Source organism: Eptatretus burgeri, chromosome 12, assembly GCF_056783735.1.
Source record: "Eptatretus burgeri isolate ZD-2024b chromosome 12, Ebu_testis_v1, whole genome shotgun sequence".
Taxonomy (NCBI): Eukaryota; Metazoa; Chordata; class Myxini; order Myxiniformes; family Myxinidae; genus Eptatretus; species Eptatretus burgeri.
Genome location: NC_140972.1, coordinates 35,738,532 through 35,763,223, shown reverse-complemented (window position 1 = coordinate 35,763,223; position 24,692 = coordinate 35,738,532). Strand labels below are relative to the sequence as shown.

Below are 24,692 nucleotides of genomic sequence, written 5' to 3'. Positions count from 1 at the left end.
TCTCCATTAAGTTCCTCAAGCAGCAATTTCTGCAAATTGTGCCATTTTAATGAGATGGGTGCAAAGTCAATAACTCAATTGGTCAGGTTTTTAGCTTATCTAGAATTTCCATTCAGATGAGGTATTGTCATCGCGCACCGTCCGTCTCCTTTTACGACTTCTCCGGCCAAACCAGCTGAAATTTGGCAGCAACGTTCCTCTCGTTACTGGTAACAGTAATTGCAAAGCTCGTTCTAGTCACATGATTAAGTAGGTCAAAATGGCCAACTTCGTAAATTTCTTCAAAAATCTTCTCCAGACGCACTCGTCAGATTGCTACCAAATTTAGGTTACAACATTAGGACAGGGTCCTACTGTTAAATTGCAGAAGCCATGCCAATCACATAACCAGAAGTGTGTCAAAATGGTGGTCCTGCAAATTCCTTCCAAAATCTTCTCCCGATCCACCAATCAGAATGCTACCAAATCGGGGTTACAACATTAGGCCAGTGTAGGGATGTTAAATTGCAGAAGTCATTCCGATCATGTGACCGGAAGTGTGTCAAAGTGGCCAGCCTATTCAATTTTTTTTGGAAAATTATGTAAATTCCTTCAAAAATCTACTCCAGACCCACCAGTCAGAATGCCACCAAATTTAGGTTACATTAGGATAGGGTCCTGATGTTAAATTGTGGAGGCTGTGCTGATCACATGACCAGAAGTGTCAACATTCAATTTTTGTGAAAATCACATAAATTCCTTCAAAAATATTCTTCTCCAGACCCACGAGTCAGAATCCTACCAAAGTTGGGTTACAACATTAGGACACGGTCCTAGTGTTAAATTGCAGAGGCCACGCCTTTCACGTGACCGGAAGTGTGTCAAAATGTCAGTCGCGCAAATTCATTACAAAATCTTCTTCTGATCCACCAGTCAGAATGCTACCAAATTTCTGTAACAACTTTAGGCCAGCGCCCAGATCAGGTGCAGGTCCAGTGGTTCTATTTTTTATCCTCAGTTTTGGAGATTTGAGTTTAATGCCCTTTTGAAGCCTCAACTAATTTATGCATGAAAACCACACACAGCTTTATTGATTGGGAAACTTTGACATGGTTGTTTCAACAGAATGGACAGTGTTCAGACAAGAGGCCATAACCTGAGGGTGAAGAAGATGAGAGTTATGACTAATAAGGCAGTGGTCTTTCAGTCAGAGAGTAGTTAATGCATGGAATGGACTACCTGGAAAGGGCAGTAAAGAGGGTAGATTTGTTTAAAGTGGAATTAGGATTGGTACCTAGATACATTGGAGATAGAAGAGTATGGAATATTGGCAGGACTTGTAGGTAGCTTGTGTGTGAATGGGTGATGGTTTCTGGGGTTGGTGTGTAGCGCAGGCATAAATGTCCGAATGGTTTCCTCGTGTGCCAAAGTTACTTGTGTATGTATATTTTAAACTAGTTCTTGGACCTTTCATCATTTCACATTGAGTACCAGCTTTATAGCATAGGCAAATCCCGAGTGATCGATCATTTGGGAGCAAATATCACATTCACGTGGTGTTCACCAGTGAAAAAAACCCCAAAGCATTGGCACAAATCCCAAGTGTTTTCCAGGTTATTAAAATGCATTGAGTTTTTTTAATACCCGTTTTAGATTGAATTTGCCTTTTTCTTTCATGATCATTGAGAAGCAAACAACTCTATTCAATCAACCTGACAAATCCAGAAATTCCCTGTGGATCTTGTCAGAAACATTCAAAATGATGTCGACGACTTCCAACATTTCGCGTCAATTCGCTTAGTTCGTGAGTAGAACATGTTCTACTTGGAGGTGATTGCTGATATTCGAGCAATTAGTTTTATTTGCGTGTGAAACTGACATGACAGATACTTGATTGAGGTGAAACTGTCGAGTAAACTTTTATTTGAAGCCCAAGTCATATTGAGAAGAATCACGCAGGATTCATCTTGATGAGTCGCTTCAATATGTTTTCTCATTCTCAGTTTGATCCTTACTAAATGTTGCTCTGACTTGTGACAACAGAGGGGATCATATTGGGAAGTATGCAGTCCTTCGGAGGACACATTAAGCTGGCTCACCACTGCTTTAATATTTTTACTGTACTTGTATGCCCTCATTTCATTATCAGCCCTTTTAAACATAAAAATTCATTTTAAAGTTTTTTGCATTTACCATGTTTTTCTCCTTTGCCCAAACCAAATTGGTCTTCGGCAGGATAATTTACAAGTGCTCGATGTGTGACACGGTGTTCACACAGCAAGCTCTTCTATACAGTCACTTTGACACGCATGTGGCAAAGCGCAAGGTCTGCGTCTTCAAATGCCCTGACTGTACGCTGCTCTTTGCTCAGAAACCTCTTATGCTAGACCATGTCAAGGTGAGTTGATTTTGGAAGAGAGGAAGATTATGAAAATAATTTTTTATGTTTTTTTTTAACCATTTTGGCGATTTGGACTTTTATTTTCCAAGTCAGAGCTCTCTCTGTCTGTTGTAATCATCAATCACTCAGTGTTACATAGCCAAGCAGTGAGAGAAGCCACCTGTTTCTCATTAAAAAGCTGATTACCAATTCTCATATTATTAAAAAGCTGATTACCAATTCTCATATTATTAAAAAGATGATTACCAATTCTCATATTATTAAAAACTTACTCTATTATTATAAATATTAGCTATTTTTGGGGGAGGTTTGTTGTTTCAGTTTCAATTGCCAGTGCTGTGAATTCTCCATATTGCATCATTAAAAATCGAAGCTTTTGAACATAGTACTATATTCAGTGTTATGTTTTGCATTGGTCTGTTTGGCATTTATATCTAAGTGCTTGCCTTAGCATGTTGTCAAATCTGAACTATCCCTTATAACCGTGCTTCTCAACCAGTGGGCCGTGGCTCACTGGTGGGCCGCAGAACCCTCACAGGTGGGCTGCGAGGTCGGCAAAAAAGAAAAGAAAAGAAGAAGTATATAAAAAAGGGTCTGATCTTACAGTGTAACACTTGCACGACACAGCTGGAATTCAGCTAGGTCTGTTTGTACTTCCGAAACTGTCTTGCGAGCGCGCGCATGAGAGAGATGGATTGAGTCATTTTGTGCTTACGTACGTTATGTTTATGCAGTGGTGGTTTACGCGCGTTCGATCTACATGTAACTGTGATGTGAACGTACTATATCCGTGTCTATTGTATGTATTGTGCACGTGCGCATATATGTGATGTGTGTGTATGCATGTACGTGCCTTGTACTTAGTTGTACCTTGTACTTTTACTTAGAACTTGAAATTTTTGTAAACTTTTCAACTTTCGATTTTTGAAACGAAAGTGTGATGGAGAAGACAAATCTGCTATGGAAAAATCTCGAAAGGTTGTGGTGAGGAAATATGACCCCGATTACATTAAATATGGATTCACGATGGCAGGCAATGATGTTGAGCCAAAAGCACAGTGTGTTGAATGTGCTGAAATCCTGTTAAACGAGGCGCTTAAACCGTCAAAGCTTCAGAGACACTTAAACACAAGACACCCGAATAGTGCAGGTAAGCCAAAGGAATATTTTGAGAGGAAATGGGCTGGACTTCAGGCACAGCAGAAAGTGATTACAACATTTACAACTCAGTCAAAATCAGCATTGAAAGCCAGCTACATGGTTGCTGCTCGTGTTGCTCGTAGCAAGAAAGCTTTCACAATCGCGGAGGAGCTTATTTTACCCAGTGCTGTTGATATGTGTCGAGAAATTCTTGGAGAGGCAGCTGCAACCAAACTTCAGTCCGTATCACTCTCTAATGATACTGTGATGAGAAGAATTGTTGAAATGAGTGATGACATTGAATGCCAACTGGTGGAAAAAATAAAGGCCAGTCTGTATTTTTCCATTCAGTTGGATGAATCTACTGACATTAGCAATAATGCTTTATTGCTAGTTTTCGTGAGGTACTGCGGGGACAGTGATGTTCATGAGGATCGACTGTTTTGCAAAGACCTTCCCACAAAAAAACAGCTGCAGATGATGTATTGCTCTGCCTTGACAAATACTTCACTGACAAGAGTATTGATTGGAAGAACTGCATAGGTGTGTGCACAGATGGTGCTGCATCAATGACAGGAGTCGATCGTGGTGTTGTAAAACAGATCCAACAGAGGGCGCCAGATGCCAAGAAGACCCACTGCTTCTTACATAGAGAAAATCTGGCAACAAAGCAGATGTCACCAGAACTGAATGAAGTCATTAATGTAGCTGTTAAAACTGTGAACTTCATCAAGAAGAGTGCACTCAACTCGAGGTGTTTTGCTGCACTGTGTGAAAGACTTGATTCTGATCACTTGCAGCTTCTGTACCACAGTGAGGTGAGGTGGCTTTCAAGAGGACGTATGCTTAATCGCCTCTTTGAACTGAGACATGAAGTCCACATGTTCCTTGAAGAGAAACATTCACCACTTGCTGATCATTACAGTAATGATAACTTTTGTGCAAAATTGGCTTACTTGTCAGATGTGTTTGACCCGTTAAATCAGCTCAACATATCAATGCAAGGTAGGAACAGTTCAGTGTTCTTGGTTGCTGACAAAATTGAAGGCTTCAAGAAAAAGCTTGTTCTTTGGAACAGAAAAATGAAGGATGGACAACTTGAGATGTTTCCACTTCTGAGTCAAACTTTGGAATCCACTCCTCATACAGACATATCTGGGCTCATAATCCAGCATTTGATCGAGTTATCACAAAAGTTTGCAGACTACTTTCCAGAGGACCCAAGGCAAGGAAACCTTTGGATTTTGAACCCTTTCTCAGTGTATCCTGCTTCAGAAGATGTGGCCTTGTCCGTTGTACTTGAAAATGAACTGATGGAACTTTCTGCAGACAGTAGTCTGAAGCTTCAGCATGCACAAGTAGATCTTCCTTCATTCTGGATATTGGCAAGCAGTGAATACACTTCTATGTCGAAGCATGCCATCAGATTTCTTTTACCATTCACCACAACCTATCTCTGTGAATCGGGCTTCTCGACTGTAACTGTGACAAAATCAAAAGCACGAAATAGTCTAAAAACAGACACTCTGAATGCCACTTTGCCTGCCACTGTGTGAGCCTGTCCCCCATCAAACCATGACTTGACCATCTTATTTCCAAGAAGCAAGCTCAAGTGTCTCATTAAAGGTAAGCATAATGATTTGTTTTGGCATTGTTTTATTGCCATTTTTCTCATTACGATTCTGTATGATGGGCCTCGAAAATTTCCTCAGAGCCAGAGTGGGCCTTGAGTTGAAAAAGGTTGAGAAGCACTGCCTTATCATACTTGTATTCAGTACGATGTTTGCAACCGGTCGGTCTCCCATCACCATGAGGTGGTTTGGGATTAGGATTTACTTGCAAATTTTACACGGATGGAGGACTTTGAATGCCAAAGGCAGTCCCGCCAGTCGGCCCGTCGACCTGAAAAGGCAATGGATAAGCTGGTCAGCAACGCACACCGCTTTGCATACTCCGCCCCAAGTGCATCGGTTGCCCTGCCCTTAAGGCCAGGCGGGCTTGACGGAGAGATTTGCTGAGCCACCTGCTCGCCCTCCCCACCTCCCCCTTTCCGGCAGATCGTACCATTGGTGCAATGACGTATGAATGCAAATGAGGCCTTTGGCGCATGCGCTCTTTGTGTCTACGGTGACTCACTTCCGCTACCCAGGGCACTTTTAACCTGTCATCACTCGGATGAAATGTGTCATTTAAAGTCTTTTAAACATAATTTTCAGCATTTAAATGAAAGAGTGGAAATTTCTAAATGGCTAACCATAATTGTTGAGCTCCAAGATGCAAATCCGACTCACTAAAATATAGGAAATACGAGAAATATCCATGGATGAAGGGTGTCAAGTTCCTACCATTTCCCATTAATTAAAGCAAGCAGCGCGCGCACACGCACGCACACACACGCGCACACACACACACACACACACACACACACACACACACACACACACACACACACACACACACGCACACACACACACACACACACACACACACAGTGTTGTCTTTATATGTGATATGTACTGCCCCCCCCCAAAATGTTGGGTTTCTGGTAACATGCTGCTCAATGAATGGGGTAGGTCGGGAGTTTTTATAAATGTTGATTAAACTTTCTGACCACTTAACTGAAACAAACAGCCGCTGATTTTCTCTGAGACAAAAGCGGTCAACAATGGCAGAGTAATCTCATGTACAGCGGACATAAAACGCCCGAAATCAACCCTCACAAAAAATAAAATTGGGGTAGGTTAGGTTACCGGAAATTAAACTTTTTTTTCTTTTTTTTTTAGGCTCAAGCATGGATTGGCCCATTGCACTCGCCTGTGCACACGTCATTACAGAGATTTACGTCATAGATTTGTTGTGTTGTCATGATTTACACCAATCATAATACAAACATTTCTTTTGTACAAATTTATTTGTAACATTGGTGATCTTACATTTGTGATATAAAAGGTCCAAGTGATCTCAAGCTCAAAATGGTCTAGGGTCTAAGCTGTGTAATCTGTCTGAAGGGTGTAAGGGGTCTAAATGGTGTTAAGGTCTAAGGGGTCGAAAGGCACTTGAGGGGTGTAAAGGTCAAAAGGTTGTCGTGGTCAAAAGGGTATAAAAGGTCTAAATGGCGAAGGGATTTTAAGGTGTCTAAAGTGTTGAAAGGGGTCTTGGGTCATCTGGATCTTTTTGGACTTAAAGGGTCTTCATTGGTCGAAGGGTTCTCAGCAGTCTAAAGGTACATTCCTTGCTTGTATTAATAGGAAATGATAGGATCTCAACACCTCAATCTCATTCATTAATGCATCAGCTTGGGGGGTCCTCGTGTGCAAAAAATGTACCCCAAGTTTCTCACTGGAATTTTGAAGTTGACCACTTCCCTGAACAGAAAAACTTGGTTACCATTTCCATAACCCGGCAATAAGTGCGAAAATGGTGCCTCTTTTGGGGGTTGCGACAGAAATTGTCGGGCCAATTATTGGGGGTAGTGGAAATGAAAACGACTGTTACTTTGTAGTCTTACACCCCAGAAACACAAACTACCACTCAAAATGTCGGTCTTCAGACCCTCTTTCATAGGATATGCAAATTAGGTTCATTGGTTCAAGAATCAGGTCACTAGAGGTCAAAAGGTCACAAAAATTTGTGTCAAGTGAAAATCTGACCTATCTCTGAAACATGCCCCACAGAACATGCCACATCCATATTTTACCTTCTTTGAGGGTCTATCCCATCACCATAGGTGCCAAGGAACACAATCAAATGAATAAAGTGGAATTTGTTGCCATAAAATGAAAACAGCACAGAATGGAAAGCGGTCGACTTTCAATCTGATCACTTTTTGGCCACTGTTTAAACGATTTCCTGTTGGGAAACTTAAATGGTTATTATGTCATGCCTGTTCACCCTAGATAGACAAATTAACCCTGAAACTGTTTGCCTTAGAAGACTCTTCCATGTGATGTTACCTTTCTGGAGATTGGGCCAATAATGAGGTCACAAGGTCACGGAAATTGGGGTCAAGTGAAATTTTCTGTGGAAAATGCACAACAGTACATGCCAGATCCATATTTTTTTCATCTATGAGAATGCCAAAGGAACACAATCAAATCGGTAAAATACAAGGATCTGCTCGATACCCTCCTGCATTTGAAAGAAGAAGTAACAGCGAAATCTCCCGAGAGTGTGCTCCTCCTTCACACATGCCAGGACCACATCGGCTCTGAACTTGAAGACAAATTTGAACGATTCATTTCAAAGTGTTGTGAGGAAAGTGAGACATTCAGGTATTGGAACATCTTTCTACACCTGGTGTCTCATCTTGAGAACTTAATTTGGAGTGATCGCGAGGGAAACTGGAACCTTCAAGTACAAGCCATTCAAGATCTCCTACCCTTGTTTGCTGCTTTTGATTCCACGAACTACTTGAGATGGTGCTCCCTCTACCTTGAGGACATGAGGAGGCTGCCTGAGATAGCACCAGAAGTGCATTCAGAGTTTATGGAGGGCAGATTTGCCGTAAAATGAACAATGGGACGTTTCAAAGCGGTTGGAGCAGACCTTGCGTTGGAACAGACAATCAACAGAACCCAGAAAAGTGCATCAGGAATAATTGGTAGTTCAAGAAAGAAGAAATTTATTGCCAAGTGGGAACTGATACATCATGAGATGCTTGCCATCACAAACCTTCACAGAGAACTTGCTGGTAGAGGTAGTTCCTCCTATGAGTTAGAAGTCAACAGGTCATTCAGCAAAGCAGCAACCGAGTTTGAGGAGGCCAACATTCAAGCCATATTAAATGTCAAGGAGAAGAATGAGAATCCCTTCCTCACTCCCCCAAAAGAGAAAATGCTCCACAATATCTTAACCAAGGAAGTCATGTCAGAATATATCAGAGAACAGCTGCTCAATGTGGAGAGAATCGGCAACGATACCTACGAGAAACTTCGTAGAGAAAGGTACATAGAGAAGACCATTCGACTGTCAGACACGATTCATCACGCCAACCTTAAAACCTTTGCTGCAATCCACAAGAATTCATTCCCACACAAAGGAAAAGCAAAACTCAACAAGCGAGAAGATGCTCAAATGAAACGTACACGAGAGATTGCAAAGATACGAGGACGGACTATGGAGGAACTCCTGCAGTACGATGTGTGTACAACGTCTCCTCTCTTTGATGACGAAGGCCTAATGACCAATCCAATTAAAAGTGAAATTGTCCATGAACTTGAAACTCATCTCAGCGACCAGGACCCAAGAACACCGAGACCTGATGACTCAATGGGAACATGCTGTATAGTTGATGTGATGGCAAACATTCGCAAGATCCAAACAGAGTTCAAAATATTTTGGTGACTTCTGTGTGACTTTCTAGGCTATGTTGCCTCTACAGCAAAGGGTGCCTCGAGAATTGATTTTGTGTTTGATTCCTACACCGGAACGTCTTTGAAGGATTCTGAGCGGCAAAGGCGAGAGAAAAAGTCACCCATAGAACAGCATGATGTGTCCAGGGAAACCCCTCTCCCTCGAGAAATGGACAGGTTTTGGCCATCCAGTTTCAACAAAGCAAAATTTGAATCCCTCATTCATGCAGACGCGCTGGTACAGAATTGGAGTGCTCTGACGTTGGAGATTATAGTCAGTCATTTCTGTGGACCAGACAGCATCGTCGTTTCGTGTTGGTCCATGACATTGAGACCTGTAGAGATTCCACAACTCAAGTGTAATGTAGAAGAGGCTGACATGAGGATTATACCACATGCAATGCATGCTGTTAAACAAGGTAAAAATCGTATCATAGTCCTATCGTCAGACACGGATGTGTTCATTTTGCTGATGTTCTACTGGAGCGAGCTGAATGCGAACGGCCTCGAAAACTCTGGGTGAAGGGGTTGGAGACTCGACAAGATACATTCCGATACATATCCTTTCAAAGAGGATCGGACGAAGTTTGTGTCAGGTTTTGCCCGCTGTCCACGCACTAACTGGGTGTGACTACACAAGTAAAGTTGGAACCAAGCATGCTGCTCTCATAGCCAATCCAGAGATGTACTTAAAGGACTTTGTGGTGGCGACAGGTAACCTGGATTCCTTAATTGATAAAGTAGAAGCCTATCTGACACAGGTCCTAAAGAAAGGAACAACGATGAAAACCATGAACCAGCTCCGAAGCCACAGGTATCATCATGCCAAGCGGTCATGTTTGGATGACCTGCCACCCACAAGTCATGCCATTCAGTTGCACATTTTGAGAGCCTACTTTGCTACAAAAGAGATGGTGTCCCTCCTCTCATCATGCGAACCCTCTGACCCAAGACAATTTGGTTTCGAATTAATCGATGATCTTCTGGTCCCAAGCAGGGGGAACAATCCAATTCCTGAAGACATTGCAATCCACTGCACATGTCAAAAGTGTGGAACTCGGAGATGTCCTAGCCGCGGTTCTAACAATCCCTGTTGTACATTTTGCACTTGTCAAAGTGACTCGGAAAAGTCAGGATGTCAAAATGTATTTTGTGTCGTCAGAAAGTGAGTGACTGAATCATAAGTTTATACGCATTTCCAAACCAGAATGACATTCCACCAGTTGGTATGTGTTTACTTACTATGTTGGAGTGGCAGGTTTTGTTTATTGTTTCGACCCTATGGTGGTCATCAAGTACATTCCATTCATATCTGTCCATTCATATCTGTATTTTTTGTATATATTCCAAAAGATTTGACCCCAATAGAGGAAAAAAATATGGATCTGGCATGTGCTGTGCATTTTCCACAAATTTTCACTTGACCCCAATTTCCGTGACCTTTTGACCTCGAGTGACCTCTTTATTGGCCCAATCTCCTTAAAGGTAATATCACATGGAAGAGTCTTCGTAGGCAAACAGTTTAAGGGTGAACGGGCGTGACATAATAACCATTTAAGTTTCCCAACAGGAAATCGTTTAAGCGGTGGCCAAAACGTGATCAGATTGAAAGTCGACCGCTTTCCATTCTGTGCTGTTTTCATGTTATTGCAACAAATTCCACTTTATTCATATGATTGTGTTCCTTGGCACCTATGGTGATGGGAGAGACCCTCAGAGAGGGTAAAATATGGATGTGGCATGTTCTGTGGGGCATGTTTCAGAGATAAGTCAGATTTTCACTTGACCCAAATTTTCATGACCTTTTGACCTCTAGTGACCTGATTATTGAGCCAATGAAGCTAAATTGCATATCACATGAAAGAGGGTCTCAATACCGACATTTTGAGTGGTAGTTTGTGTTTCTAGGGTGTAAGACTGCAAAGTAACAGTCTTTTTCATTTCCACTACCCCCAATAATTGGCCCAACAATTTCCGTCAGAACCCCCAAAAGGGACACCATTTTCGCACTTATTGCCGGGTTATGGAAATGGTAACCAAGTTTTTCTGTTAAGGAAAGTGGTCAACTACAAAATTCCAGTGAGTAACTTAGGGTACATTTTTTGCACACGAGGACCCCCTAGCTGATGCACTACATGGATATGTCTCATATTTTCTACATTTTTGTCCAATTTGTATCCAGGAAGAAAAATTTTCAATGTGGTTAACCATTTTGAAATTGACATTCTTTCGTTTCAAAACTGAAAAATATACTTAAAAGACTTTCACTTACAGATTTCGCCCAAGCAACGGCAAGTTAAAAGTTCCTGGATGAGCAGAAACAGGTCACTGAAATCGCACACATGGCTCATTAGCGAAAGGCTCCATTAGTATTCATACGTCATTTTGAAAGTCAAGTATTTGCTTCGTCTTCAACTCTTTAGTCTTTACATGTTCCATACAAATCTCGCAGTCACTTTGTTTATCAGATTTGAGAGCTCTCAAAACAGGTTTTAGCATTTCAAAAGTGATTATTTTTTGCTTGCAAAGTTATTCTTCAGTTATCTTTAAAATTTTCATTTATTATGCCACGAAGGCCGAAAGATAGAGGCATGATGTTTTTGCGTTTTCCATCCATCACTCCATGCGTCTGTCCGTTATCGGGGTTTTTTTACCACAACAACATATGAACGACTGAAGGGATTTTATCCAAACATGGCACAAGTATGGACTGTAATACAAAGATTAATTGATTGCACTTTAGGTTCAAAAGATCATGAGTAAAAGGACATGTGCCCTTTAATTGAAAATCATTTTGTTACCCCATTAACTTGTGAACCATTAAAGGATTTCAACCAAACTTGGCACAAATATGGACTCCAAAACAAAAACAAAGATGAACTGATTCGATTTTGGATTGAACAGGTCAAATATCACATGCCTTTGGAAAATATTTTGCAGATCATAACTCAAGTTAGAAGCGTTTGATGCCTCTCTTCTATGTATATCTCTTCATGTATATATATATATATATATATATATATATATATATATATATATATATATATATATATATATATATATATATATATATATATATATATATATATATATATATATATATATATATATATATATATATATCTCTCTCTCTCTCTCTCTCTCTCTCTCTCTCTCTCTCTCTCTCTCTCTCTCTCTCTCTCTCTCTCTCTCTCTCTCTCTCTCTCCCTTTAATCAAGGTCAATCATAATAGTGGGTTGATATGTAACGTGGACGGAGCGGAGGCGTATCCAGACTCATTTTTAGTTTCTCTGTAATATTCTGTTTCCCATTAATTATCTGTGTGTTTTTCATAATGCTTTGTTTGTAACATTTTATTAGATTGCAGTCTTCCTGTGACTTCCTGTGTCATTGCAGAGCATTCATAACAAGGTACGTAGCACAGATGTCACTACTAGTGCAGCCTCATCAACGCAGCATTCTGCTACGGTGACCGGAGAGGGAGCGAATACAGTTAAACAACCCACGGTAAAGCAGAATAAGCAGGTGAACATGATCTACATTAATACTTTGAGCATTTTTTCATGGAGGGGGTTGGGGGCGGGCGGGGTGGTAGGGTTGTTGCCGACAATCTAATGGTAAGAGGGTAGTTTTTTTCCTTCTGAGGCTACCTAGGTTTCCAAAACTTAAGAATTAAAACAGCTGCAATAATCATGCCTTCAACCATGTTTTAACGTACAACCTCTGAGAATGCTCATTCAGTTTCCTCACCACTCAGCACCCACCATACTCACCATCTCAGAGGTTGTGTGTACATTGCATGTTTAGTGTATTGTGTGCTGAGCTAATAGGCATAGGAGCTGCAGACTAAAAACAGCAGTCACTTCAACAAATGATAAAAGTGAAAAATATCTGGGACACATGGTTACTTATAGGTGGGAAAATTGTCAAGTGAAATACCATAATGTTGTAGTTAAGATATTCATGGATGTCCACAACACGTAGCTGCAGATATCCGTGCAATTTCTCCATTTACATGCAGAAGATGACTACGATTTCATGCTGAGTATTTTGATGTGAAGAAATCTTCCATCAACCTGAAGTAGATTACAAATGCTAAAGCATGGAATGGCACATCAGTTTAAGTGCCCTCACGTCCAATATGTGGCCTGGGGCCTCTATGCCCAGTGGGGTGTAGCTGTTGTGGCCAAGGTGGAAAACCCAACTCTACATCGATTTCTTCTTCCAACTCATTCAGAGCAAAGCATTTAAGTGGCCAGAGCAACAACCGTGCACCATAGCTGAAGTATACCCGGAGAGAATCCACAGAAGGCACTCGGAGACTGAACTTTTCAAGGATTCTTATTAACTGAACACTGAGGTGTATTTTTACGAGTGGCTTTCGATTTAGCCACCATAAAAACCTGCTGACTTTTCCTCAGCTTTGTGACCAACCCCCCTATCCATGTGTCACTCCCCCCTCTCAGGTTGACCATCTCGTCCTCATAATTTCCATGTTCTTAAACTCACTGAACAGGTTGCACTCATCACGAGTTGCATGATTCTTGTTCCTTATCCAGCTTGTCGCACTCACAAGAGTGCTGCTCCTTCAAGCTCTTGTTTTTTTCTTTTTTCTTGTATGCTAACTTGCATCTCCAACTCTTCCTCAGCTTCAAAAGCAAAAGCAAACTTCCTCAGCTTCAAAAACAAAAGCAAGGCATAAACAAATTGCGATGGAGCGTCTACCTTATCTTGTCATTTTCCTTCTCTACCACATGACTGATAACCCGAAAAGGCAGCACCATATTTCCAGAATGGCCTCCAAAGCCAACGAGCATCCTTCATCTTGCAAGGTCTTTACTTGACCAATTTGACAACCTACAAGGTCTTCATTCGCAGCTTGATGGAGCACTGCTCTCCCCTTTGGGCTGGCACCCCTGCACACCTGCCCTTCTTGATGCCGTGCAAAGCAAGGTCCTCAAAATCATCAGGATCTCCCTTGATGAAACTCAGGGTCGAGGCCTGTTACTTTTGCATCACAGATGGGTTGGTGGCTTCTGTATTCGACAGCCTTTGTGTTCTTGCACTCTATGCCCTCTCTTGGCTCTGTCCCTCCTAGGTTTCTGCAGGGTGCACATGGACTGCCCCAGTCTGTTCAGTCCTATTCTTCCCTTCAAGACTTCACAACAGTTGTTTTCCATGACCTCAGGCCATCCCTCAACCACACTAATTATCTCTTCTATCCCCAAATTATCCCATTGCAAAGCATTAATTTGTTCCAGGTTATTGTGATTTTTCCACCCACCCCCACCTCTTTTTGTTTGTTAATTGTCCGTTGGTTTGTTCCTTTTCTATTTCATCTCCTCTTCCCTCTTCCTCCTTTTGCTGCGTTCCATTTGGCTTGTGTACAGCTTGTTCACTCTCATGTGTTCTTGTCCTCCTCCCTTTCATCTCACTCTGTCTCACTTTTACTCTGCTGTTAATGCCCCTCCCCCTTTCCATTCTGCTCTCGCTCTTCCACGAGCCTATATCATGTACTGTCAGACCCCCGACATTTGCGGTCCCGCTATTCACGAACCCTGCATATTTGCGGGTTATAAAGTGTGACCTGCTTTGACATTCATGTATTCGCGGTTTTTTTTTTTGCATTCTTTTATTTTTTTACATTTCAGGACTGGTCTCCTATATCCACTACCACTGATATGAATTCAGCTTGGGAATTCTTCCACAGAAAACTGCTCTCTCTTATGCACAGATTCATCGCATCTTGTCTTCAATTATTACTTGCAAAATCAAAGATTTTTCAAGTACATTGGTCAGTTGATTTTGTTATTCTGTCTGTCTGTTTGTCTGTCTCCTGCAGGTCACAATTCTAAACCAATCATCATGAAACTTTACCAGGTTGAAGAGGCAGTCTCAACTGAGAATCCTATTGATTTTGAGGTCAAAGGTCATCTTGAGGTCTAATTTATAAAATCATTTTTCCTCTGACTTGAAAGTTGAACAGGATTTGCATATTGCATTACTGAATTGGGAAAGCAACTATTTGAGGTCAAAGGTCAACTCAAGGTCAAACTTATAACATCATCAATTTCAATCTGAAAAATCATTGCCCTCTGACTTGAGCTTTGCTTAAGATTGTCAATTTTAATCTTAATGAAATGGACAATTTGATGTATCTGTGGCAACCTTTAAAGAGGGGAGGGGGGTGTATTTTGCAAGTTTCTTGCTCTGCATGACATCATTTTCTTGTCTTTCCCATCCTCCCTCTCTTGGTTCTCTGCATCCTGTGGTGAGGCTGTTGCTTTAAAACAACTTGCATTCCTCTACTGGAAGGGAAATCCGACCAAAGGCAACCTCATATCATTACACAAATCCCGCAACAAGTGTGTCTACTGTCAGGAAAGCCAGCAATCAAACGTCTGTCCAATCCCAAGAATGAGCTTTGAAACTTGTCTCCCTCCTCTAAAACCTGGTGGTGCCTTATCAAGTCGATCTCTGGTGTATGCTCCCATTCCATCCTTTTCCTCACATCAAATGGCACTACAGCTGACTGCTCGTGAGCATGTGTTTCAAAATCGTGAGAAGGTGTTTCAAAATCGTGAGAAGGTGTTTCAACAAAAAATCCCTAACCCCTCCCTCTCTGTACCCATCCTTCCCAGTAATACCCAACTGCTAAATTTTATTTTGTACCTGAAAAGGTGGAAAAGTTTCTGGCAATCCTCGACTCTGACTCTGCAACTGGACTGGACGGTACCAGCTCATGTGTCCAACAAAAACCTGCTCTGCTGCTCTTGTGCTTACTCTTTCTGCCTTTTTCACCCTGTCATTTACCGGGTCGTCTTCCATCCGCTTGGAAATCGGCCAACATCACAGCATTACAAAACTAGAAGAGCACTATTCGACATCAGATATGCCTCCACCCACATTGTTATTGAAGGCTATGTTTAAAAAAAAAGACTGCTGAACCACATGACCAATGGTGTCATCAGCCTCCCCCCCCCTTCCCCACCAATACAAGAGTCCGAGATTACCCTCAACATTTTTCATACTAATCAGAATAAAGCATTTGACATAAGCAATTATACAAGGTCATAAGGAAGCCATCTATGACAACATCAAAATCACACTTATGTCCTATGACTAGTACTTGACAAGTGCCAAGCTTAAATTTTTCCTATGAAGCGGTTTTGGAGATACAGAGGTCGAGGTTTTTTACTTTTTTTCCAACATGGCTGCCACACTACGTGACCTATGACATCATAATTATCATTAAAACATTCTACATAAGTAGTTGCACTTATGTTTTCTCTGCAACTGCTTATCCGATTGACAATAAATTTTCACCAGAGAAACTTAGCACAGACGGCCAGACGGACAACCCGAAAACATAATGCCTCTGGCGACTTCGTCAGTGGTCGCATAAAAAAGGTGTAAAAATGGATCCTCTTAACTACAGCTCAATTAGATTACTTCCAATCATCAACAAAGACACGGAATCCATCATCGCAGTTGACATAAAATAATTCCTTTTCTCCAACAGCCTCATTGCAGATAAATTTGGATTCAGACCTTGTCACTCTACCTAAGACATACAGCTTCTCCTCCCCCAAAAATGGATGTAGGCCCTTAATATCACACACGAGATCAGGGCCATCTCTCCGGACATATCTCGAGTTTTTGATAGTCTGGCATTTGGCCTTGTTCTCCAAACTGTCTGGCTATGGAATCCAAGGCCAACTCCACTTGTGAATTACTGACTTCCTCCACTCTCGTAGATGGCGTGTGGCTCTTCATGGAACACTTTCTTTGCCTCGCCCTATCAAGGCTAGAGTACCCCCAAAGCACTGTTGTAAGCCCCATATTATTCCTAATATTCATCAATGATCTCTCTGACTCTGGAAAATACTCTTTATCTCTTCGCGGATGATTCCACTCTCTTGTGACATCTCTCATTCTTCTGACAGACAGCAGCCTCTTCCCTCCTCAGACATCAACAAAATCACAAACTAGTCAAACACAAATTTGCTTATGCATCCATATTGTCCACCCTTTGCGTTCTCCCTTACCCCACACCGTTACCAGCATCCCTTGTTTGTCTGTCTCCATCTATTCTCCCTCCGCCCTGCTGTTGGTTTTTTCCCCTTTCTCCTGATGTTCCCTTTGTTATGCTGTGCCCTTTGTTCTGTCATCGCTCTACCACGAGCCTAGACCATGTTAAAAAATATATATTTAAATTAAAAAAACAATGCCCCGACATTCATTTGCAGCATTTTTCAGGAACATATCCCCCACAAATGTCAGGGTCCAACAGTATACATCAAGGCTGGATTTGGGGCAGGAATGCTCATTGAAGACTTTAGACATGGAGTGTTTTAAATGGCTTCACTCTGCTGAGAGACTGAGGTAGGAATTTATACCTGGAGGGGCAGAGTCAACTTGTCTTTCCCTCAAGCTGAACAAACCCTCCACTTTGGACAGCCATTGTGAGGATGGACATACATCCTCACAACCATTTGAGAGCCATTGATTGAGAAAGCCATTGATAAACAAGGATGTTTGTTGAAGATGAATTGGAACCAACTCCTTCTGATCAACTATGGGCACATGCAATGACAATGGACATCTCCCAAGTACATTCTGTTCCCATTGCTTCAAAGAGAAGGGTCCTAATTGTTTCCTCCTCCTCTAAAATGTAAAATCTAACCTCCTTTTTCGGTTTCATTTTTCTTTGGTGCTCTGCTCGAAGAGACTTGCTTCCACAAAAAGGAAATGTCTTACTGACATTTCATCTTGTCCTTCTTCCCACCAGGACACCACAAATGAAGTTGAGGTGGCAGAACGAATGGCTGGGGCCAACGCACGCACCGAGACACGGCGTCCAACTCCGAGTCGTCGGCTACGTCTCAAAAATGCTGGCTGGACGTGCACTGAGTGTCAAAATCGCTTTGTGGAAAGGGAAGTTTATGTGAGCCACATGAAGCGTGTTCATGGGAAGGTGAGATTTCTCATCACTGCACATGTTCATGAAAGTAGGGGAAAACTGGTCTTTTTTTTTTTTTTAAACTTCATATTAAATTTTGTACTTCATCTTTCTTCAGAAACATGAATGCCACTGCCCGAATGAAAGAAAGATGAAGACGATTTTTATCGTCGTCTTCTTTCTTTCATTCGGGCAGTAGCGTTCACGTTTCTTGAGCTTTCCCGTTTTGTGTTCAATGTTGGATGAAATTTTATGTTTAAAAAAAAAAAATTCTTGACAATATGGATCCTGCTTTTCTTGTAAGAATGGTGAATTGTAAATTCTGAAACCTTTTATTATTTTTTCATTTACTAGGTGTTTTTATTTTATTTGGAGTAAGCACTTGCAAAGAGATGTTTGATTGGATAATTTCAATACCCTGCCATTTTGCTGAAAATCTGGCATCAAATACAGGTGAAGTGACTCCCGTTCTGGTTAATAGAAGTTGGACCGGTGTGTCGTCTTATCTATTCCTTCCCAATTCCATATCCAGGCGATGCATGTCATCTCCGGGCACTGAAGGAAGGGAGTACTCTGTTTTTACGTTTGTTTCCTTGTTTGTCCGGGCGATATCTCAGCCATCCTTTAAGCTAGGAAGCTGAAATTTGGGGACAAAAGTGAAGATGTGCTTTGGCAAAAACGGGTATTTTTTTTTTTTAATTCATCAATTAAATAAATAAATAATTTCTCATCTGGGCAATATCTCAGGCACCTTTTGAGCTCGGAAGCTGACATTTGGACTTGACGGTGAACAAGTCATTTGGCTATAAAGGGTGTTTTTCATTTATAGATTAATCGATCATTCATTTTTCGATGAATTACTTAATTTTCAAAAAAGTTACAGATTTGGATGAAACAGTGGTGGTTTTGGAATGCTATTAGCCAATTGATTACGAAATTAATTATTTTCTATTATTTATTTTAATTCTGCAATTAATAAATCAATTATTGTACACCACTCCCAATTCCATCTTCATATGCTGCACGGCAGCATCGGCTGGTGCCGAAGGCGCCCCAGCAATGTCGTGCGCTGGAGGATTTGTTACTTATTTGGCATGGGCACAGTGTATTTAGAATGTACTTGTAAATGTTATTTTTTTCAAAATAATTTTGATTAAATCTAGTGTACTGGTAAAAAGGAGTGTAGACTAGTTGACAATAGTGAGTATGCAGTTTGTTTGTTTGTCTATACAATCTATGATCACTTCAAAAATATATTTTTAAAGGGGGTCCACGGGTAGGTTGTATTAAGACTAAATTGGTCCGTGTGATCACATAACGTTAGATTTCCCCCTGTACTAGTATAGCCATTTGTCTAGAAGGAAGTCATCTGATACAATGTGCACTGAGGAGGCAGTTGGTGTTAGCTTTAAGACAGTGTAGAGTAAGATTGTATTGTGTAAAACCTCCTGTTTTCAAACGAGGACAGGTGAGGACTTGGGCAGAAAGACACACAGGCAAGCGCATTGCGCTCGTAAAGCGACATAATCATGGACTGTATGGCCGGCGCATTGCAAGCCATGGCGGCGAGATCAGCTACGGAGCACTGGAGAACAGCTGAAGACCACTCTCCCCCTCCCCAGGGTTCCCCCCCTCACCCTTTCCCCTCCTCATGCACCCTGGGCACCTCCCATGAACAGCGAGTGGCAAATTAGGGGACCTTCCGCTGGTGAAGGCAGTCCCAGAGTTGATGAGGGCCATGGCCATGCTGCACATGGCAGTTGGCCCTTGGACTTCGAGAAAAACATCTCTTCTTTTTTTCTCTCTGTATTTCTTCACCCTCACGTGAAGGAGGATTTGGTCCAGATAGGCAGGTGCCTCAGCTCACTGCTATCACCAGTGAGATAGGGGGGAGCTACTGCACCAGCCTTGTGTACCAGCGTCCTGCAGCCACCACCAACTTCGTGCCTTGCTCAAGCCCTCACTTGCCCTTTTATTCTTTGTGCGAGAGTCCGGTATTTGGCATCATTAGGGGGTTTGACCTTATTCCTCATTGTACAAAAGACTGTGTTTCCCTCATCCCTACTTGTGTCTATTGACTACTCTATTTGTCCCATTTATTTATTCGTAACATCTTCTCTACTCTTATTCCCTTATTATTTTGAAATAAATCCCATTTTAATTATAAGGAATGTCTTCCCACCTTTTACCTCCCACTCGTTTCACCGCCAGGTTTGGCTGTTATTAGGTGATCTTTGGGTTTTGTAAATGGTAAAGAACAATTAATTTAATGCAGTGTGAATTTGGTAAACTCAGCGATCTTCAGGAGTAGCAAAATGTCCTCGCGTGATGGGTTACCTTTGTCAGATCTGTCAACGTGACAATGTTTCATTTTTACAGCTCATTTAAAGGTCTGTTGGCTGCCGTCCTTTCAGATGGATGTTGTGAAAAAGTACCATCTGCTACCATTAGTTGCTGGACGTTAGAAATCCCACAGCATCTTTTGATGAAGAGTCCGTGGGTCATCTCCACCACCCTGACTAAATTACAAATTCCTTCCAACGTAGTCAAACATTAGGTCTGGCCAGCCAGTTTGTGAAAGACTTTGGCCAAGCATACACATTTTACAAGCTGCCGACTCGATGGTGCAAGGAAAAATATTTTTGATCATGTGGGAAGGTTTTATGGATGTTACGTGTACTCGGACGAGACTCGTGGAGTATCTAGAACAGAACGGATCAGGACATAACAGAACAAAATGAACGACAGAGAGGGATGGGGGAAGGGGAACACACCAACACCAGTTATGAGGGACAAAATAGAGGGAGACATGAGTAAGAATGAGGGCGAAGGGGGAGTGGGTTTACGACATGGCGTGAACAAGCTGGATACAGCCGCAAACTCTCCAAGGAAAAAAACTTGGAAAGAGGGGGGACTTGGGGTGGGGGTAGTGTTAAAGGGGATAGAAAAGATCATGGTTTTAAATGGGGGATGTCCTGAGATGGTGGTGAACAGCTGTCTTGAAGTCCTGGAGGAAAGAATGAGATTGAATAGACTGGAAGTTTGTTCCACAGGTGGGCTAAAAGAGGAACAAATGGGTGGAGGTGAACAGTGATGTTGGATTTTGAGAGTTTCACCAGATGAGGTTGCTGGCAGAAGCCTGGAAGGTGATGGGGAGGAACAGAGCACAGAAAGAGCAGAGGGTGAAAGACCAGAAAGCCTTCTGAAAGCCTGAAACCAGAAAACCTGCCTTCTCAGGTTAAAAAAAAAGAGTCCCTTGCAGTTGTGTGTGACTAGTTAGGGTAGGTGCCGAGAGCAAGAGATTGGGGACGGAAGATTTGGAAGAAAGCACAGAATTGATGCATTCAACCTTCTCACGAGTGGAGTTGCCTGTGGTGCTAATAGAAGTGAGGGAAGAAGTGGAAGCGGAGCATACTCCAGAGACAGTTAATTGGCCACCACCAGTTTTTATTTATTTATTTTATTATTGTTTTTTTAAGGAGGGAGACCAGTTTCAAAGTTCAATCTTGAGGTTGGGTCAGATGTTGTGACGTGTTCTCCAGATGGTCCTTTCAGAGAGAAACGTGTCCACCTGGTGGTGCCTCAAGTCTGTCTCTGGAATATGCCAGAAAAATTGTGGCAGCAATACCAAAAAAGTGCACTGTTGTTTTTTCTTTTGTTTTTTTTGATACAAAGTAGACCTCAATTATTTGTGAATTTTTTATTTATTTACCTTTTCATGACAATCTCTCGAGCTGACTCTCATGTTCTCCAGCCTGTGAAGAAGTATCCCTGCCGGCAGTGTGACCGGTCATTCAGCTCATCGCATAGTCTGCGCAGGCACATTCGCATCAACCACGAGGGAATTCGCAAGGTTTACACTTGCTGGTGAGTTTGTTGAGTAGTTACAAAGGTTTGGAAGGGGTTGGTGTTGTTCCATGTAAGGAAGAATAATAGTTTCAATGTACCTTTTTTTTTTGGTATATAAGGTCAAGGCTCGTGGAAGAGCTGGTATACTGAACAGATCAGGGTGCAACAGAACAAAAGGAACAGCAAAGAGAGGGGGGAAATGCCAACAGCATGGTTGACGGACAAAATAGAGGGAGACTTGGACAAATAATGGGTGTGGGGAGGAATGAGGGGTAGGGGAGGATGCATCCAGTGGATAAGTTGGATACTGAAGCAAACTGTCAGCAAGGAAAAAATACCCTGGTAGCATTTTTAGGATTTCACAACTTATATTGGTCAAATAGGGCCCTCTGTAGACACCTGCACCATTTTGAATACAAAATTTCAAAACTTTTTTTTGTATTCAGTTGGCACTATAGCTTCGACTGTATAGCATTGTTTATTCACCATGTCCTTTTGCTTTGGCAACTTGGGCTCTGTGCTTTGCTCGATGTTTCAAGAAACCTTATTGTTTTTTTTTTAAACAAGATCTAAGGCGAGTGGAACACACACACACACACACACACACACACACACACACACACACACACACACACACACACACACACACACACACACACACACACACACACACACACGATGAGGCTGTAAGATGAAACAAATACAGCCACTGAGCTTGGGGGAAGTGTCATCACTTCCCTGAGCACTCTGGCACCAGCGGCAGCACAACAATGACACCACCTTTCTCACTGCACTCATGGGGCATTTTCTAAGGAGGAATTTCCTCCTCCCTGTAGGAATTGTCTATAGTCAATCTTTTAAATGCTGAACATCAAAGCAAGGAAGCAGCATGAACCATTTTTAATGTCTTTGGTATGACTCGACCAGGGTATGATCTACTGACCTCCCATACTCGGAGCAGATGCTCAAACCATTACACCACCAAGTCTAGTTGGACATATAAACGTTTAAACTTTAACTAGAACTCAATAAAATGAAAAATTTGTTTAAATGAATTATTTTGTCATAATGGATTCTGGAAATGGATATCAAGCCACTATGGAAGATCGTTGTGGGTAGACATTTATACACACAGTCATATCCATGTTGAAGTTCTGGATCAAACATACCTCTTGTTTGTTTACCCAGCTTCGATCAATACCTTTCTGCACTTTCAGCACACCCCATTACCTCCACCACTGAAGGTGGACAGAGTTTGTTTTCACCCATGTGTCTGTTTGTCTGTCTGAACAGGATATCTCAAAAAGTTATTTTGGTGAAGATCTGGATCCAGATACTAGAATTTTTAAAGTGATTCTTCACCAATGGAAAATGTGGCCAAAAATGATACATAGCATGATACTTTAAACGTAGGGGCAATAGCCCAGGGCGCTCATCTGGTAGCAGCTGGATAAGATAACCAGGGAACCACTGGTAGGCATGGATGACACACAAAATATGTAATGGAGAAGAAAGTAAATACCTATGGGTATTTTTAATGCCATGAGCAAACTGTGGTACATCACGGGTGATGACGGATGTGGTCAAGTTTCATCAAAATTGTGTGTGCAGTTTCAAAGAAGAAAGCAAATACCTCTTTTGGGGGGCAACCCCCCAAAGCTGGCCTCCAAAGTCAGTCACCGACTGGGCATCCTCCATCGTGCAAAGTCCATACTTGGCACACCTAAGCTCCTCACCACAAACAAAGCTTTCGTCCACAGCCTGGTGGAGCACTGCTTTCCCCTCTGGGCTGGTGCTCTCACCTCTCACCTTTCTCGGCTTCACACTGTGGAAACCAAGGCAGTTAGGATCATTGGTATCTCCCACAATGAGGCTGAGTTTCTGTCTCTGTCTCTGGTCTTTCTGTCTACTACTATCTCCTCTCCGGCCTGAGATTCCCCCCCCCCCCCCCATTTCTGCAGGGCGCTCAAGGTCTGCCAAAAATCCCCTTCGAGTGAAGCTGCCAAAATCAAGAATCACTGCTCACCTTCACTCTTCCATTCCTCTTTTCTCATCTCTGGAACAAACTCCCACACTCTCTTCAATCACACTCCTCCCTCCAGGTCTTCAAAACAGTGATTCACCGCCAACTCATATCTCCCCCCATCCAATATCTTGATCTTTACTACCCCCGTTAATCCACCCCAAATCCACCTCCTTCAAATTCCCCGTTTTCCTTCCTGAAAGTCCCTGTAGTGTCCGTCTTGTTTACCCCCACCCCATCCCTCTCCCTTCAACAGATATCCTATTCTCTTTGTTCCCACTATTTTGTGCTTTCCTCTCCCACCCCTCTTGTCTCCTGCCTTGTTGCCCTCGCCGAAGGATTCTGAGAGGGTATTGCATTTGGGTCCGTTTGTTTGTCCGCACAGAACTTTTATGTTGTTCTCCGCAACCACTTGTCGGATTGAAACAAAATTATCAGTGGTGCGACTACTCATGGTGAATGTTTCAATGATAATGATCTCGTAGGTCACGTGCTGTGGCAGCCATATTTGGAAATACGGAAAAACTTTGGACCTCCTTCTCTGAAACCGCACCAAGGAAAAAATTGAAACTTGGCACATTGCAAGTACTCCTCGTGGGGAATGAGTGTGATTTTTATGACATCATAGGTGCCCTTATGATGTCATAACTCATATGTAGAACACCACATTCAATCAGTATGAAAATTTTTGAGGGTCATCTTGGGATAATGTGGTCCACAGAAAGAAAAAAATATCATGACGTCATCGGCCATGTGATTTGGCAGCCATATTGTTTTAAAAATAAAAACCTTCAAAAATAGACGTAAAATTCTGATACCGCACATGAAAAGGTTGAATGCCGAAACTGTGTTTGCAGCTAAATCTTGTGTCCGAAACCCATCGCTTTCTCTGCCCACCTTACCCAGTCGCACCCAACTGTCCCTGGACTCTATGTCCTTTTCTCCTGACAAGGTGGAGAGCTTGCTGTCAAACCTCAGCTCAGATTC

At 42.1% G+C, this 24,692-nt stretch overlaps 1 protein-coding gene across 8 annotated transcripts in view; it reads left to right on the top strand.

Moving 5' to 3' along the window:
* Positions 1–24,692, top strand: part of ZNF532 (zinc finger protein 532) — a 98,380-nt gene that overhangs the window by 60,262 nt on the left and 13,426 nt on the right. For all 8 annotated transcript variants that reach the window (XM_085850136.1, XM_085850137.1, XM_085850133.1 and 5 more), the window contains 4 exons: positions 2,215–2,377; positions 12,268–12,396; positions 17,663–17,848; positions 21,588–21,700. In XM_085850136.1, coding sequence (XP_085706262.1) covers positions 2,215–2,377; positions 12,268–12,396; positions 17,663–17,848; positions 21,588–21,700 — 591 coding nt within the window. The remainder of the gene's footprint in view (positions 1–2,214; positions 2,378–12,267; positions 12,397–17,662; positions 17,849–21,587; positions 21,701–24,692) is intronic.